The 18,800-nt window shown below is 36.9% G+C and overlaps 1 protein-coding gene across 1 annotated transcript; it reads right to left on the reverse strand.

Annotated features, from left to right (window-relative positions):
• Positions 1 to 13,262: 13,262 nt before the first annotated feature.
• LOC120440712 lies at positions 13,263 to 18,445 on the reverse strand. The gene is made up of 12 exons (XM_039613858.1): positions 18,410 to 18,445; positions 18,216 to 18,283; positions 17,775 to 18,080; positions 17,467 to 17,700; positions 17,272 to 17,370; positions 16,916 to 17,128; positions 16,490 to 16,831; positions 15,050 to 15,395; positions 14,907 to 14,964; positions 14,556 to 14,689; positions 14,395 to 14,452; positions 13,263 to 13,676 (listed from the first exon to the last, which is right to left on the reverse strand). Exons 2-12 carry the CDS (start codon positions 18,268 to 18,270, stop codon positions 13,563 to 13,565), a joined length of 1,959 nt encoding a protein of 652 aa, XP_039469792.1. The 5' UTR covers positions 18,271 to 18,283; positions 18,410 to 18,445; the 3' UTR covers positions 13,263 to 13,562.
• Between the last annotated feature and the right edge of the window lie 355 nt (positions 18,446 to 18,800).

Raw genomic sequence — 18,800 nt, forward strand, 5'->3', positions numbered from 1 at the left:
AGTCCTCATAGAGAAACTCTCTGTTCTTGTACCAGATGTAGGCTGCAGGCTTTTCAGTCAGAGGACAGCTGCTGCTGCACATCAATGTTACTGTCTGTCCCTCTGTGGCAGGAATCACCTTTACCTGCAGCCCTGAGAGGATGATGGATAACAACTTATACAATGATGTTAATTGGAAAGCTATTAATGAGTAAAAGTCACTGTACCTGCAACTACTTGAAGACTAATTCTTTTGTACCAACAGCGTCCTCGACTGTCTGTAGTCTTCATACAGCAGTAAGTGTTTGCATCACTCTCTCTTAGATCATTGATGGTTAAAATTGGGTTTTTCTCTTCAGACATGTTGTATGTTACACGTTGTCCATCCACAGAGAGCTCACTCTGAACATACTTGTGACCATCCCAGCCTATAGTGAACCATTTTCTGCTTGAAGTCAGATGTTGATGTGAGCAGTGCAGATCCACTGATGAACCTTTGAAAGCACAAATCCTGGTTTCTCCTCCATTAACACCTTTAACAGAAGAGAGGTAAGAAAAACATTTATTATCTTATTAATATGTCTTTATTATTAACCATTTGTTTTATTAACCAATTTTCAGTACTTCACATTAGGAACTAGTCCAAACTAAATTTTCTCATCTAAATTTATATCTTTGTACTTAAGTTATTATTAACTAACGATTTTTACATAAGAACTCATAAATAATCTCTGATACCTGAAATGTAAAAGACGAGACCCACAAACAGACGACCAGCATCTCTCAACTCCATTGTTGTTTTAGTCCAGTTTTTGAGTGTGAAGCTTACAGTAAAAGCTCGAACCAAAAAAGACAAAGTAAGTCATCGGTCAAACTAAGCAGCGCTCTTTGTCTGAGCAAAGGGTGAGGGGGGACTGCTGGTTTGTATTCTTTGGTTTCACACATCGTGCATCTTTGAAACTAAAGCTAAACTTGCTTCCTCTTCCTTTAAATCTTTTGCATTCTTTTATGCTTTGTCTTAGCATGAATATTATTTTAATCTACATAAGATCAATTCCTCTATAATAATTCTTTTAATTTATTTACTTGCTGTATGTAGTTGTGTTTTGAGTGCATTAAAAATTGAGTTCATTAAATATAATGAGGTTTGTGAATAGAAAGCTGTGGAGGTGTTATATTGTTGGGGATTTCTGAGTATGACCGTTTGTAATGCACACACACAGCTGGAGTGATGTAAACATTAATCTGCTGCGATTTTGATCTCTTCTTTGATCTCTTCTATGTGCTGAATTTATAGAGACTGGATGGAAGGCTTCCTAGTATATGTTTTTATATTCTGTATAATTTTGTCTTTATATGGTGCTGTGTTATCTTGAACAGACAAGTATTTTTTGTTATTTTTTGTGCAGAGTGTTCTGATTGCATTCTGTCACTATGGTGGTGATTGGTCTTCCTGCAAAGTAGTCTTGGCAGCCTCAAACCTCACATAGTTGTGAGATTAGAGGGTCGACAACATGGGTGACAGTGTTTAACAACAAGGATAATGATAATAACAACAACAACAACAACAACAACAACGTAAGACATGAAAAACTAGAAAACAACGACAACAACAACAACAACAACAAGGTAAGACATGAAAAACTAGAAAACAACGACAACAACAACAACAACAACAACAACAAGGTAAGACATGAAAAACTAGAAAACAACGACAACAACAACAACAACAACAACAACAACAACAAGGTAAGACATGAAAAACTAGAAAACAACGACAACAACAACAACAACAACAACAAGGTAAGACATGAAAAACTAGAAAACAACGACAACAACAACAACAACAACAACAACAAGGTAAGACATGAAAAACTAGAAAACAACGACAACAACAACAACAACAAGGTAAGACATGAAAAACTAGAAAACAACGACAACAACAACAACAACAACAACAAGGTAAGACATGAAAAACTAGAAAACAAAGACAACAACAACAACATGGTAAGACATGAAAAACTAGAAAACAACGACAACAACAACAACATGGTAAGACATGAAAAACTAGAAAACAACGACAACAACAACAACATGATAAGACATGAAAAACTAGAAAACAACGACAACAACAACAACATGGTAAGACATGAAAAACTAGAAAACAACGACATGGATTATTCACTAAACATGAGTTTTAACTCACCCCTGAATGCAGGCAGACCCTTCAGTCCTCATATTTAGTGATGCAATGTGACATTTATTCAACCTCTGAACTTTCCATGGCATTTTAGAGGGATTGTTTGCTCTGTTTCACTGTATTTGTGTGACAGGTTGAGTTATTAGTTGCATATCATCATTGTCTAGATGATGATTGTTTGTGGGTGTCTCAGCCTTCAGTTTCATCTTCATTAATTGTCAGGAATGATTTTTAGAGTCATTTCTTTGCCTTGAGAAACTCTGGGGTTGCTTTTGCTGTATGCTTTAGGTTATTATCCATTTGGACTGTGAAGCACTTTCTGATCATTTTTGCAGCATTTAGCTGAATCTAAACAAAGAGTACAGCTACATTTCAAAATTCATCCTTGCTACTTCATCAGTAGTTTTGATCACTTGAGACCCAGTTCAACCAGCAGCCATACATACCATAAGACATGACTCCAAGTCTGACAAAGGTCTGTTCCTTTCTCTATACTTTTATGATTCCATTATTCTGATTTAGGTGAATCATTTCATCTCTTCAAAATTTGTTTTCTTTTTTTTTATTATTATTATTATTATTATTATTATTATTATTATTATTATTATTATTATTATTATTATTATGTATTTGTTTATTCATTTATTTTTTTAGTCTGATTTATAGAGTGATTATAAAAAATCAAAAATATTATCAAATCAAACCACATTAATCAAAAATATTAATGTGGTGTAAAATGAGTCCTGATATAAGATCTTTGAGATGTACTTGTAGATATTAGTAAATGTTTTACCGTTACTGTGTTAAGGTTATCGTACAGTAGTAAAGTAGTTACTATTGAAACAATGTCAGGACTGAAATATTAACATCTGTCATGACTAATTAATTTGCTAGCTAATTATGTTACCAGTAAAATGATTAATCACAGCCACAGATTCACAGTAAATATCCTGACTAGCTTCAATGCATCTATAATACATATCTGCTAGTTCTAGTGCTTCATTTAAACTGTATGATACTCATACTGACCCAGGGTCAGTGTAAAATAACCCTGTCTGAACAAAGTCTGGTTCCTTTAATCCTGCATGAGAAACTTTGTGTCTGTGCTGTACCATTTATAAAATCAGGTTTGAGACAGGCTGCTTTGAGTGTGGGTGCTTTCTCTGTTTAAAAAACAGGTAGAAAAGGGCTCACAGAGCTGTGAAGTTGCAAATTTAGGAGCATTAGGCCTGATGATGGCATATAAAGCCTATACTTAAATTCTGCATTGTATTTTTGTTACCAGTTTATTAAATGAATTTACAATTATTTTTTGTTTTTTATCAGTAGGGAGTACACATATTTCAGAGAAGCACTGTTGCTTCATCCTTAAAACTTTAAAGCAGAACCAGATTGGAAATCAAAAGGGCCTTAAAAGCTTCAGTTTGATTTGATTTAGTTAGTTTGGATATTATTTAGCTTGCGGGGGGGACCTTTTAAATTTTATTGGTGATAGTATGACCAGCATCTATTTAAGGAGGAGTTTGTTGAGAGGCTCGGGTGGTTATTTCTAAATGTGTTGCTGGTGAGCATGACAAAACCTCTGTACAAGAAAAAAGAAAGAATATATTCAAAGCTTTGAAAAATGATTGGGCTCATGTGGTTGTCTTTCTTCCATCTGGTCCCCTTCACATTGCCTTGCTACCGCAACACTCCTCCCTGACCCTCAAAGCCAAACTTCACCCATGAGAGGTGACATTCTCAGAAACTGTACTAAACATACTACTTGTTATGTTACTTTCATTTTACTCTGCAAAATGATCTGAAACACACTGTCACATAATTACCATTTAACAGTGTAAACCTACAGGTTACAGCCCGACACACCAACACAAATCAAAAAAAACAATGAGGACACACATGATCTTTCTCTTAGTATTTAGGTATGAACACAAAGCTGACAACACAAATCAAAGATGAAAACCAGCACAAAGATACTTCAAATCGATCATCACAGTGACTGTCGAAACATGAACAGGTAGAAATAGAGGCTAAAGTGTGACTGCTCATCAGTTTGTTACCTGTTGAAGTACACACAGCGGCTCACTGGGATCAGCATTTACTCAGCTTTAACAATACTCTGGGTTCTTGTTAGCTTAGCATTAGCATGGTGTCTGTGAGGATGCTTGCAAAGAGTCGAAGTTGTGTTAGCGGTATGATGCAATTGTTTCTATCTGGAAGCAGTCTCCACCTTATCATCGAGCTCTCATAGTTTTGTGCAATAAAAATAAAAATATTTTCCATATTAACTATTTTCCTTCTCACATTAACTGAAATCAGCTGATTGTAGCAAGAGTGAAAGAACTGACACGCGGGACGGACAGGCAGGCAGACTAACAGTTCCAAGATATTGGATAACTGGGATTCTTGATTCCCATTCCTACACACGACCTATTTCATTATACGTTCATCAAACACCTGGCAGTGCTGACAGTGAGAGCAGAGCCAGATGATGCTGTTAGTCGTTATTTTGTGATACAGACAAAAAGTTACCAGAACAGAAACAGCAGACACAATGGCTTTAATGTTTTCATTAGTAGCACCCAAGGCACACAAAGTAATGCAATTACCATGCCTGACAGAGTCATCAAAAATAGCACCTTTTTTAAGAGGGTGATCAGTAAATGCACATACACAGGCTTTTGGACATAGCAGAATTTTTAAACAGTTTCCTTGTGTTTTGCAGGTGTTTTTTTTAACACAGGCACGTCATTATCAAATATCTTTAAATTGAAAAGCTTAAGAATTTATACTTAAGCTTTGCAATTTCAATTAAATTCTTTATTTCTACTGTATTTTATATTCCAATAAAGTGAGTGTAACCCACTGACAGATCTGGAAGCTGCAGAGTCTGTGCTGTGATGGTAGAGTAATATCATTGGAGGTGAAATCACCATGGTAACAAGCTTTTCTTTATTGAGCACACAGTGGCTTGATGGTGGAGTAGAGATCAGCTGTGTGGTCTTCACTGAAGTGCAGTCTGCTGTAGTGATGTTCAACCTGCCCTGCTGACTGAGCTGAGATATTTTCATAGATGGGTTGAAGGTTCATCTGAGGAGACGAGACAGTTATTCAAAGATTATATTTAACTGCATCAAAAAATAATACCTGGTTGCTTGTTATTGGTTACATTGTCACTTCAGTGACAGATTCTTAAAAATAACCTGTCTGACAAAGTGAAACAAGTTAAAATATCTCAGAAAACAACGGTCTAAAGAAAAAATGAGAAACAAAGTAATTTACATCTGTCAGGTCACAAAAGAACCCAGAACATCATCTAAAGAACTGCAGGTCTCACTTGTCTCAATGGTTTGTTTGTTTGTTAATTTATTTCAATCATGCAAATATTGCTTCTGTTCTGATTCATTTACATATCGAAAGGGAGTGGGAAGAAGTACACACTTATTTAATCCCACCCCTTTTCCATAAGTTATCAGTCAATACTTAGTCAGCTTCCTTACTGATATAGTCTGTAATAAAAATAGCAAAAAGATTTTGGATATAATATATACTATATACTATAATATCACATCATGAAATTTTCTAAATAGAGACATTCACTTAATTTCAACATTTTCCCTTTCTTTATAGTTCAAGAAGATCATATCTTTATAACTCTTTTTAAACTGTTTTATGTTTGGACATTGCTTCAATTCCATATTCAAACTGTTCCACAGTTTCACTCCATGCACAGAAACACCAAAGCTTTTTATTGTAGTACGTACCTTCCCTATTTTGAAGTTACAAAAACTTACTTCTTTCCCCCCCAAAAAAATTAAGGTCAAAGTTCACGATTCAACAATAAGAAACAGACTAGGCAAAAATGTCATCTGTCCGGGACTGTTTTACTGCTTCAGGACCTGGACAACTTGCTTCAATTAATTGAACCATAGATCCTGCTCTCCAAGAAAATCCCGAAGGAGAATGTTCGGCCATTGGTCTGTGGCCTGAAACTTAAGCATAGATCTAAAGCTCAGAGGAAGAGAGTTCCAGAGTCTGGGGGCCACAGTGGCAAAAACTCTGTCTCCCTTACTTCTAAGCCTTGTATGCTGTACAACAAGTAGGCCCTGACCAGGTTCGACCAAGTTTAAGTTCTAAAAACAGCTGGAATTCCCATCACGCAGGGTATCTGTGCAGTAAAACACACAGGACCCCAAAGCTGCCCAATTCAGTGCCTGCATGAGTGTCACCCATGGGAATCATCATTGACCAAAATATTCTAGCTGGATTGTCATTGAGCACAGTATGTGTCAGAAATACGGTAATAAAGAACTGAATGCATAAAGTAACAACGGTAAGCACACCAGGCACATGAAATTGAAATTGAATGTATAATATTAAAACTATTATAATGATCTAAACTACAAGCTAACTTTTACTTTTGATATTTTAACTGTAGTTATGTTTCATAAAATGCACATGCTTTTAATTAAAACCTAAACCTTCCATTGTAAGGGAATATTTTAACATTATTATAGAACAAAGAAGGACCTAAATATTTCTTCCACCTCTGCTCCTGTTCAGACATTAATGAGTAAAGTCTGCTGAGTGAGGAGTTTAGATTTACCTGTGACAATCAAAAAGACTCCAGGCAGATCAGACTGTGTCCATCCTTCATGATCTTTCTGGAATCTGAATGTGTATCCTCCTGAGTCATTCTTCTTCAGATTGTTGATGGTCAGGATGTGTTGGTTCTTCATGTTGTCCTGATACTCCACACAACCTGCAGCCTCAATCAGCTCTTCAACTTCCACTTTATCTTTTCTCCATTTTTTACTCCAACATTTAAACTCTGGCTTCATGTTATCAGGATGTGAGTATTCACCTGTGATGTTCACTGAAGATCCTTCCAGAGCACAGATTCTCCTGCTGACATAATTCACTCTCCAGCAGTTTTTATCCTGAACACCTGAAATATAGATGGAAGATTTAAAGTTGTTTGATTGGTTTGTATTTAAGCCCTTGAGTTATCATTATTGGTTAGCAAAATAGATTTGACACTTACAAACTTCCTTAGACTGAAGGTGTTTGTGGCCTTTAACTGCACAAGAGAATGTGTCTCCTGAAGAGTTTTGAGTTGAATAATGTTGATTCTCATGATAGTTTTGTTTGTTGTGATACCACATGAAGCCATTTTGATGGTTAGTCAGGTTACAGTTTGTTATACAGGTCAGTGTGACAAACTCTGACGTTGAAGAAGCTCTTTGAACATGAACCTCTGTTAAAGAAGGATAAACACACTTCTTGTCACTATATTTGATGTAATCATACATCTTATTTAAGTCATATACATGTATAATCTCAACGAATATGGTATAAACTTCACCTCTGGGATATGTGATGGAGCACGGCTCATCTACTGATGTCTTCCTGTAAGAACACATTCTCTCTTTAGCATAGGTCATGAAGCAGGTCTCTGTGATGGAATCTGAAACAAAGAAATGATATTGATTGAAATTAATCACTGTATGACCCATTGTGTTTGTTTTCTAGCAACAATAAACATCATGACTCCCCCACAGAGACTTCAGGGGCTCTGAGATCCTCGTAGCCTTTGACAGCACAGGAGTATGTGACTGCTTCCTCACTGCTGAGCAGCTCTCTGTACCAGGGAGACCAGTCCTCATAGAGAAACTCTCTGTTCTTGTACCAGATGTAGGCTGCAGGCTTTTCAGTCAGAGGACAGCTGCTGCTGCACATCAGTGTTACTGTCTGTCCCTCTGTGGCAGGAATCACCTTTACCTGCAGCTCTGAGAGTATGATGGAGAACAGCTTATACAATGATGTCATTTGGAAAGTAATCAATGAGTAAAAGTCACTGTACCTGCAACAACTTGAAGACTAATTCTGTTGAGCCAACAGAGTTGTGGACTGTCTGTAGTCTTCATACTGTCAGTGCGCCCCAGGGTGGCTGTGGCTACAACGTAGCTTGCCATCACCAGTGTGTGAATGTGTGCGTGAATGGGTGAATGACTGGATATGTAAAGCGCTTTGGGGTCCTTAGGGACTAGAAGGCGCTATATAAATACAGGCCATTTACCATTTACCATTCATACAGCAGTAAGAGTTTGCATCACTCTCTCTTAGATCATTGATGGTTAAAGTTGGGTTTTTCTCTTCAGACATGTTGTACATTACATGTTGTCCATCCACAGAGAGCTCACTCTGAACATACTTGTAACCATCCCAGCCTATAGTGAACCATTTTCTGCTTGAAGTCAGATGTTGATGTGAGCAGTGCAGATCCACTGATGAACCTTTGCGAGCACAGATCCTGGTTTCTCCTCCATTAACACCTTTAACAAAAGAGAGTTAACAAAAATATTTATTTATTAATATGTCTTTATTATTAACCACTTAATAATTTTCAGTACTTCACATTAGGAACTAGTGTAAAGTAAAATTTATCATCTGTAAATTTTACAAGTTACAAGTTAATATTAATTAATGATTTTTACATAAGAACTCATTAATAGTCTCTGATACCTGAAATGTAAAAGGTGAGACCCACAAACAGATGACCAGCATCTCTCAACTCCATTAATTTTTTAGTCCAGACTTTGAGCGTAAAGCTGACATTAAAAGCTCGAACCATAAAGACAAAGTAAGTCATCGGTCAAACTAAGCAGTACTCTTTGTCAGAGTGAAGGGTGACGGGGGACTGCTGGCCCATATTCTTAGGTTTCACACATCATGCATCTTTGAAACTAAAAGTAAACTTGTTTCCTTTTCCTTCAAATCTTTTGCATTCTTATATGCTTTGTCTTACCATGAATAATATTTTAATTTGCATCAGTTGTTTTCCTACATAATCATTCTTTTGTTTTATTTACTTGCTGCATGCAGTTGTTTTTGAATGCATTAAATTTTCAGTTTATTTCAGTTTTCAGTTTATTAAATATGTTGAAGTTGTTGAACAGAAAGCTGTGGAGGTGTTTAACTACTGAGGATTTCTCAGTATGACAGTTTGCAATGTAAACACATAGCTGGAGTAATGTAGACATAATTCTGCTGCCATTTTTATCTTTTCTTTTTCAAAATATAAAACAATGTGATATCGGGAACACGTTATTTAAAATGTCCTTAACTTTGAACCAAAAGACAAAAAGTAATGCATCCGTCAAACTAAACACTCTTTTTCTATGCAGAGTGAAGGGTGAGGGGGACAAAATGACTTTTTTTTCTTTTCTTTTAAGAAGGAACTGGTTTCACATTCACAGCTTAGAAACTAAAAGAATAACTTCCTTCCTTTTCATCACTTGGTTTCTTGTATGCTTTGAGTTTAAACCCTGCTTAATGCAGTTGTGTTTAAATATCCATCAGAGATACTTGAAGTTATTGAGCAGAAAGCTGTGAAGATGTTAAAACTCTTATAATACTTTGATAAGAGAAAACGTCTGTTTTCAAAGAGCAGCATGAGTGATGTTGATCTTAAGCTGCTGTGTAGCTGCTGTTTTTAATAGAAAAAGTTACTTTCTTATTAATTAATTTTTATTTAGCCTGTCTCTAGTTCCTTTCTTTAAAATTTCCACATTCAAGAAGTGTTTGAGTTCTCTGACTGAATTGTATTCTGGCTATAAAGTGTTAACATTAATTCTACTGTTTCTATCCTCTAGTGGTTTAATTCCTATTCCTTTAATGTCACTGCTGAGTGTGGCTCAACAGTCAAAACTGTTAGGATCCCTGGGTCATCGACCCAGTGGTTTGTGTTTTGGTTCTTTGAGTTTGTTATTTCATTATATTCTAGTTTTGCTTTTTGGGTTTTTGGATTATTCTTAGTTTAGGTTCTCTGGGTGGGTTCTGTTAGAGTTTTAGTGTTCTGGTTTTCTGTCTGTAATTCTGAGTTGCTGTCTCCCCTGTTTGCTGTATCCCCACGTCCAGTCAGTGTCTGTGTCTGCCCTGGTCCCACGTCTTTGTTCCCTTTGTTATAACGCCTGCCTGTGAGTCTGTGTTATGTTTCCTGTTTTACTTTGAAAGTCCATGTCTCATGTTAGTGTATCTGGTTTTGCTCTCCTTGTCTCGTTAGTCCTGATTTGCCCCAGCTGTGTTTCCCTCCTGTTGCCCATTCCCTGATTGCTCCCTCTGTGTACTTAAACCCTGTGTTTCTTTGAGTCAGTGTCGCGTCGTCCCTCATGCTGTGTGTATCTCCCTGTGGCTCCCTGTGTGTGTTTCGTTAGATTCTTTTCAGTTTAGGTTTTGTAGATTTTCTTTGTTCAGCAATAAAGCTGTTTTGAGTTCACCGTTTTGTCTCCGGAGTCTGCACCTTGGGTCCTATTCCTGTCTGCACACAGCCGTAACATGACAAAAACGTCTGCCAGTCTTTAGCCTTTTTTGACTAAAGAAGAGAAAATGGGATTTCAGCCATAGAGGAAAACACTGATACTCCTTTAACAAGTATTTTGTTTTATAGTCACGCTGTTTTTTTTGTTTGTCTGTTTGTTTGTTTTTTGGTGCTGCATTAAACACTATGATATATTCTCTAATGAAAAAATAAGTACTGCGCTTGTTGCCGTGTCAACTTCAAGATGAAACTAGATAATTTTGGAGGACTTCTTGAAGTTGTTTAGCAGTTCAGGACATGTCGACCAGAGGACACCATTATATCTCTTGATCTCAGCATCATTTTCTATTATTCTCAGCCTACTTCTTGTCAATTTCACAGCACAAGATTGAGTGAGGTGCAAATATCTGTAGTTATTTCATTATTTCATTATTAATATTTTCAGGAAGTTTTTTTCTTTTTCTTTTTTTACATTTTACATGATTATAAGTGTAGGCTTTAAAGTAATAGCATTCTTTTAGTTCTAGGGGTTTTTTTGTCTTTATTTTATGTGCTGTGTCATTTCTCTTCCCACAGGCTGGCACAGTGATCGTCCTTCCATCATTCTCTTGTTGTACCTGATTCCTCCTTCCTGTCAAAGACCTGGCAAGGTTTCTGCATCCCAAGCTGAGAAGCACACTGTGGTCTTCCAGAAGGTTTGTTCTGTATTTTTTGTTTTTTGTTTTCTTTCACACCAACTAACATTTGTGCCCCCATCTTTTTTGCTGATTCTTTTCATATATGAAATGCACTCTTAAAAATATTTGATACCTGTTTTATTCTTTTTACCATGTGACCTTGTGTTTGGGGCGAGGGGTGTTGGTTAGCTGTTGATTTGAACTTTGATGGGGAAAGCTTGTAACAATTATGTCTCGACAGAAATTTGGATTTTGTAATTCAACTTATTTTCTTTTTCTTTTCTTCATTTTTAACATACTCTGAGTGGAGCAAGCATCCAGGAACATGTTGATGCCCTCAACCCCATTACACAACCCTATATACTTGCTGCTGGGACAAAGAGGAACACCATCCATGAGTTTTTTGTTGTCCTGGACAAGCAGGTCAAACCATGCAAGTCAACCAATTCACTTGGAGCTTTTGATGACTTTTTCAAGGCTCACTAACACTGTTTAGAGTTATTATTTTATGTTTTACACTTATGAAGATACATTTGTTGAAGACCATTTTCATATAACGTGATAGATTGGAACACTACTGTTATACCCAATAGGCACTACCAAAAGACTCCATACAGCCATTATTAATAAGTTGATTTCATACTACAAGAGTTGACGGTAAAAAAGTAAAAAAAAAAAAAGGGTTCACAACTGATAATAATTCATATTAGTTGACATAAGCATAAAAATAATGTGAATGCGGTAAGAAAAAATTTAAAAAGTTATTATTTTTCATGTTGTATTAATTGTTGTCATTTTATTCAAGAGACACTGGCTCTGTGTTGAAATTGACTCTTGTGGTGTTGCACTCATTTTACTGTGTAGAAGTTACTCTGTGCTGCCATGATGTACTTTCCATGATGTTTATCTGTAGTGAGCTCAAGTTCAGAGACAAACCACAGCAGTTCTTCTTTGAAGTGATATGTAAATCACCTTTTTTACAGCTGCTGTTTCTGTCACTTCATAAAATCTCGAAAAAAGGAGTGAATGTCAAAAATAAATAGCAATTTTACAGGAAAGGTACAAAACAGAATAGACAAAGTGTTTACTGTGAGTATCTGCCGAGAAACTACACAGAGCTTTAACAGCAGCAATATCACTTCCTTCTTCATGATTTTGTTATGGAAATTTTAACAATAACCTGCAAACACCTCAGTGAGCATGATTTGAAGTGAGTTTAATAACATATTGCAATATGGAGAGAACCACTCCTGTCAAAGCCTAGGGTGATCTCTGAATTGTGGCCGCTGCCCTTACATGTTATATAACCCATCACAGACTCTCTTAAGAAAGAGAACATTCCATAGCATATCATATATCTCTATACCTTCAGTCCAGCTGGACTCCCTCACAGAGAGAATTATGACCTTGTTTTCTGCTTGGCTGTCACCTCCCTAAGAGCAGGATGTGTGGAGATTTCAAGTCTACAATGAACCTTCTGTGAAGGTGCAATAAAACCTGGGGCCCACTTGTGATAGGATTCCACATAAATGCATACAATTGGTGTCAGGAGTGATCTGGCTATACTTAAGTGATATGATTAAACATTAATACAACAGAAAAGAAATCTGCTTCCACTATTTCTTATGGTTCCTGTTGTTTGACTCTTTGTTGCAGTCTTTAATTCTTAGTTCACATTTTAAAGTTGGAGTTGCTGTTTAGAGTCTCTGCTTGCTGTTTATCTCTGTTCAGGGAAAGAGTTCTCTGTAATGTAGAGCATGTGGGTTTCAGTATGAGTAGCTGTAGTCATCTCCCCCCACCTGTGTTTTCATTTGTTGCCTCCCCCTGTCTTGTTCTATGTTTGTGCACTGGACACTTTTACTTCCTTGTCTCGCACATTTTGTCAAGTGGTTCCCTTATTTGCTTATCATAACATGACTAGTTTTGTAAAGATTAGATTTGTAGTGAAGAGTGAATGTCTCTCATTATTAAGAGGTCATCATTTGTCAGCCAGAATACATATGAAACCACAAGGCTGAATTTGAACAGAAACCACTTTTATTGCAGTAAATGTCAATACAGTTTTTTTGGAAAGTTATGAGGGTTGCAAAAGTTAATATAGAGACATCAAGTGGTTTTTGGACATTTCATGGTGCATTAAAAAAGTCACTCAGCTGCACTCAAACACAAGTTGCTGTTTTTTGTCATCTTTCAGTTGTGACATATGTTTTAATAACATACATTTTATAACTGAAAAGTTCAAGATTTATTTCTTCTGTAATTTATGTATGAAAACCACTGGCAGATCCACCAGATGTGGTGTCCCTGCTGTGATACTGAAATTAGTTCAGTTGCTAAACCTATCAGAGAAAAAGGCCCTTTAAATCACTATGGTAACAAAGTTACTTTAGTGAGCAGGTAGTGGGTCCATACTGGAGTAGAAAGCACTTGTGTGGGTCATAGGTAGTTGCAGTCCGCTATAATGAGCTGGGAGGTTTTCATATATGGAATCAGGCGTTACCTGAGGAGGAAGACACACATATTTTTTTCTCATTTAAATATTTTTACTTTATTTGCAGGTTATAATGATACCCTGACCAGCAGGTTTGTGAGGTCACAAAATATAAAATATCAAATCTGGGAAATTCCTTTTCTATAACACTTATATTTAAGTTACAATTTAAAAAAAAAAAAAAAAAACGTTTTAAATTTTAATGATCGTAAGACGGACGCGATCTTATTTGGCCCAAATCGTTTTTCTGACGCTCCAGATGTTGATCTTGCCACTTTGACTTCCCATTTAAAGAGTTCGATCACAAATCTCGGAGTAAAAATTGATTCTGCACTTATATTTGATGGTCACATAAACGGGCTGGTAAAATCAGCATTCTATCACCTCAGACATTTATCGAAGGTTAAGCCCTTTCTTTCTAAGCGTGACTTGGAAAGTGTTATTCACGCCTTTATTACTTCACGTTTGGATTATTGCAATTCTCTTTTAATAGTGTCCAGAACATGTGGTCGCAGGTCTGGTGATACGATTACAAAATCGATCATCGACCTGCGGCCTAGAGCGTCCTGGTGCCACGTGCACTTATGGACACTCTTATGTTCGAACAAGGTGTTTGTTATGGCCAAACTGTGATTTGCACAGTTTGGCCATAACAATGCATGATTTACATATGAAGAAAAATAGCACAGAGGAGTTTTATGTTTTATACTTGAATCCTGTCATGTACCTGCTCTTCATTGTCTGATGTTTCACTTCTTGGAAAGTGACTGGAAGTTGTTGTCATTCTAATTTACAAAAAATGAAATAATTAGCAAATCAACAAGTGACTTCAAATCACAGTTTGAATATGATGAATACAGCAAAAAAAAAGAAAGAAGGTGTATTAACTTAGCAGGCGATAACTCGATGGTTGAGTAGAGGTCAGTGTTGTTTTTCAAACTGAAATGCAGCCTGACATAGTGATGACCATCCTGCTCCTCCGATTCAGCTGGAACGTTTTCATGTATGAAATTAGGAAAAATCTGCATAGACAAATAACATCACATTTTATTAATGTATATTTAAATGCATTTACATATAGAGGTTATGATTCACATGAAGGAGAACAATACAGGGGCAAAAAATACATGCTTTTGGGTTAAGCAGGAATAGATTTATATAAAGAAAAACAACGTGTACAAGCGGCTTGTTTTATTTCTGTTGTTACTGCAGAAGAATTTTTAGTTTCCTGTTTGGTACCTGCTGTTTGTTGCCGAATGTTTCAGTTCTTGAAGGCTGGTTAGAAATCCTCTTTTTTCTGATTTGTAAACAGATAGAAATATATAAAGTAAAGGCATATCGCAAGAACATATTGATCTGAATGAGATCAAAGTGTTGCTCACCTAACACACCAGAAGACAGAGAGAGGTATTAAAAGGAGCAGAGCAGCAGAAACTCCTGCAGCTGCTGGTGTCCATGTTCCTGTGATACTTTGGACAGTGAGAGTCTTTGGAGCAGAGCTGATATCTTTGTTGGTTTTCACAGCACAGGAGTAGCTTCCTGCATTCTCCCTGCTGACTGGGTCTAGGATCAGATGTTTGTTCTGGTTCTCTCTCGGGGTCAGAGGTCGACTGTTCAAGTACCAAATGTAGTTTGTGTTGTCAGTCAGAGGACAGCTGGTACTGCAGGTCAGTGTGACTCTCTGACCCTCTGTCACCACTGCAGAAGGACTCATCTTCACTCTCAGCTCTGAAAGTAAAAAAATCATTATTTATGCACCACTACATTATTTTCATTGATTTTTAACTGTCAAACTGAAAACATTTTGGAAATGAAATGAGACATTTGTTTCGAAATGTAGTTCTTGTGAATGTAGATTAAAAAAGAACAACATGATTCAATTAGCCAGAAATTTTATTGTTCAAAATTCTTCTGACCTCATTTAAAGTTGACTATTAAGCGATGTATGCTCCTCGATGTCAAAGGGTTAAATGTTGAAATGATGAGTCATTGCTTTATAGCTCAAACAAAATAACAGTATCCAGATAGTTCAAATAAAATGAAGCGAAACATGGAAAAGACACATAGATGCTTCTTCTAAAAAAGTAAAACACATTTTTTCCTTCATAATAAGTACTATTTTATACAATATAAAAAGCATTTTTCTGAAAACTTGTCATGATCCTGAGTCCATGACTCAGTGATTTTGTGTTTGGTGTATTTATTGTTATTATTTGTGGGCTGTTTTGGGATGGTTTGTGTTTTGGGATTTTAGTTACTGGGTTTCTGGGTTTGTGCTCCCTCTGTTGGTCCCTGGTGTTAGTGTTCCCCTGTCTCGTCAGGTTAATCAGGTCCAGCTGTGTCTCCCACCTGTGTGTGATTTCCCAGTGTCCCTCTGTGTATTTATAGTGTGTGTTTCCCTCAGTTCCTCGTCGCGTCGTCTGTGTTCATCTTCTGTGTCACCCTGTGTGCTCTCCCTGCTGTTCTCCCTTCTTTTCTCCCTTCTTGTTCAGGTTTGCTGCTCTTTGGTTTAATTTTTCCCAGTTTAGTTCATCCTTAGTTCTGTTTTGCCATCTCCACTTTATGTTTGGTATTGTTAATAAATCACCCTCACATCCGAATAAGTACTGCATTTGAGTCCTCCTTTCCTCACATCACACGGCCGCTGCCCCGAGCCGTGACAAAACTTATATGATTTCAGTTTTAAATGCAGGACTTTTTCTTTGTAATGAGCATTTGCAGTGCAGCATTGACATGTTCACAGCATCTGAATATTTGATCCACCTCTGCTCCTGTTCAGACATTAATGAGTAAAGTCTGCTGAGTGAGGAGTTTAGATTTACCTGTGACAATCAAAAAGACTCCAGGCAGATCAGACTGTGTCCATCCTTCATGATCTTTCTGGAATCTGAATGTGTATCCTCCTGAGTCATTCTTCTTCAGGTTGTTGATGGTCAGGATGTGTTGGTTCTTCATGTTGTCCTGATACTCCACACGACCTGCAGCCTCAATCAGCTCTTCAACTTCCACTTCATCTTTTCTCCATTTTTTACTCCAACATTTAAACTCTGGCTTCATGTAATCAGGATGTGAGTATTCACTTGTGATGTTCACTGAAGATCCTTCCAGAGCACAGATTCTCCTGCTGACATAATTCACTCTCCAGCAGTTTTTATCCTGAACACCTGAAATATAGATGGAAGATTTCAAGTTGTTTGACTGGTCTGTATTTCAGCACTTGATTTCATTATTAGATTTTTGAGACTTACAAACTTCCTTGGATTGAAGACTTTTGTGGTCTTTCACTGCACAAGAGAATGTGCCTGTTGAAGAGTTATGAACTGAATAATGTTGATTCTCAACATAGTTTCTTTTGTTGTGATACCACATGTAGACAGTTTGATCACCAGTCAGGTTACAGCTGGTGTTACAGGTCAGTGTGACAAACTCTGAGATGGAAGAAGTTCTTTGAACACGAACCTCTGTTGAAAAGGGATAAACACACCTCTTGTAACTATGTATAGATATATTCAAAGAGCTTATATAATACATATAAATGATAGTTTCAACAAATCTGACTTTAGATGTTTACTGGAGATGTGTTTGTAGAGTGTGGAATTTTTACCTCTGGGATATGTGATGAAGCACCGCTCATCCACTGATGTCCCATTGTGGAAAGACATGTTTCCATAAGTCACACTGAAGCATGTCTGTGTGATAGAATCTGACCAAAAAGAAATTAGATTTAATATTTGTATTGAGGTCATTTTTACAGGGCTTTGCTGAAGGATTTGTAGCAACAATAAACATCATGACTCACCCACAGAGACTTCAGGGGCTCTGAGATGCTCGTAGCCTTTGACAGCACAGGAGTATGTGACTGCTTCCTCACTGCTGAGCAGCTCTTGGTACCAGGGAGACCAGTCCTCATAGAGAAACTCTCTGTTCTTGTACCAGATGTAGGCTGCAGGCTTTTCAGTCAGAGGACAGCTGCTGCTGCACATCAGTGTTACTGTCTGTCCCTCTGTGGCAGGAATCACCTTTACCTGCAGCTCTGAGAGGATGATGGATAACAACTTATACAATGATGTCATTTGGAAAGTAATCAATAAGTAAAAGTCACTGTACCTGCAACAACTTGAAGACTAATTCTGTTGAGCCAGCAGTGTCCTGGACTGTCTGTAGTCTTCATACAGCAGTAAGTGTTTGCATCACTCTCTCTTAGATCATTGATGGTTAAAGTTTGGTTTTTCTCTTCAGACATGTTGTACGTTACACGTTGTCCATCCACAGAGAGCTCATTCTGAACATACTTGTAACCATCCCAGTCTATAGTGAACCATTTTCTGCTTGGAGTCAGATGTTGATGTGAGCAGTGCAGATCCACTGATGAACCTTTGAAAGCACAGATCCTGGTTTCTCCTCCATTAACACCTTTAACAGAAACTTTTATCAGGAATTGGATTCATTGTCTAATCATTTTTACCTCAGGGGTTTTTTTTCTTTTCTTAGCAAAAACTTTATTTACATTCTATCTTTTTATAACAATGTATAAATGATTACTCATACCTGAAATGTAGACGATGAAACAGACGAACAGATGTTGAAAATCTGTCAGCAACATGTTGGTTGAAGTCCTGCGTGCAAGCATAAAGTTGACAGTAAACATAAAAGTAGACACGATTAACTCACAGGTTAAAATCGATTTAAAACAGAAGGATTGACATGACTGTTTTTGTACAGTGGTTTGGCACACAAAGCACCTTTGAAACTAAACATCAACGTCCTTCCTCTGTGGTTCCTTTGTTGTCTGCAAGACGATCAATGTGGTTTAGCCGTTTTGCCCTGAATATTTTAGATGTTCAGGTAACTTTCAGCTTTCAATAAAGTGTCAATATTATTTCTCTACATTTATGTATGTATTTATACATTTTTTCTAAAACTTTCCTGCTCAAACCTGATGGAGTGTAATAAAAAATTTGTACAAGAGTCAAATGATTCTCTTGTCAAAATATTCATACAAACATTACAAGGCATGTTAAAAGCCTTTTAAAATAATAAAGACAATAATAATAATAATAATATTAAAATTACTAATGATGGCATTTTGAAAACATCACCATTGTTGTGCACCAGTTTATCTTGCTCTGCTGT

This window comes from Oreochromis aureus, linkage group 6, assembly GCF_013358895.1.
Source record: "Oreochromis aureus strain Israel breed Guangdong linkage group 6, ZZ_aureus, whole genome shotgun sequence".
Classification (NCBI taxonomy): domain Eukaryota; kingdom Metazoa; phylum Chordata; class Actinopteri; order Cichliformes; family Cichlidae; genus Oreochromis; species Oreochromis aureus.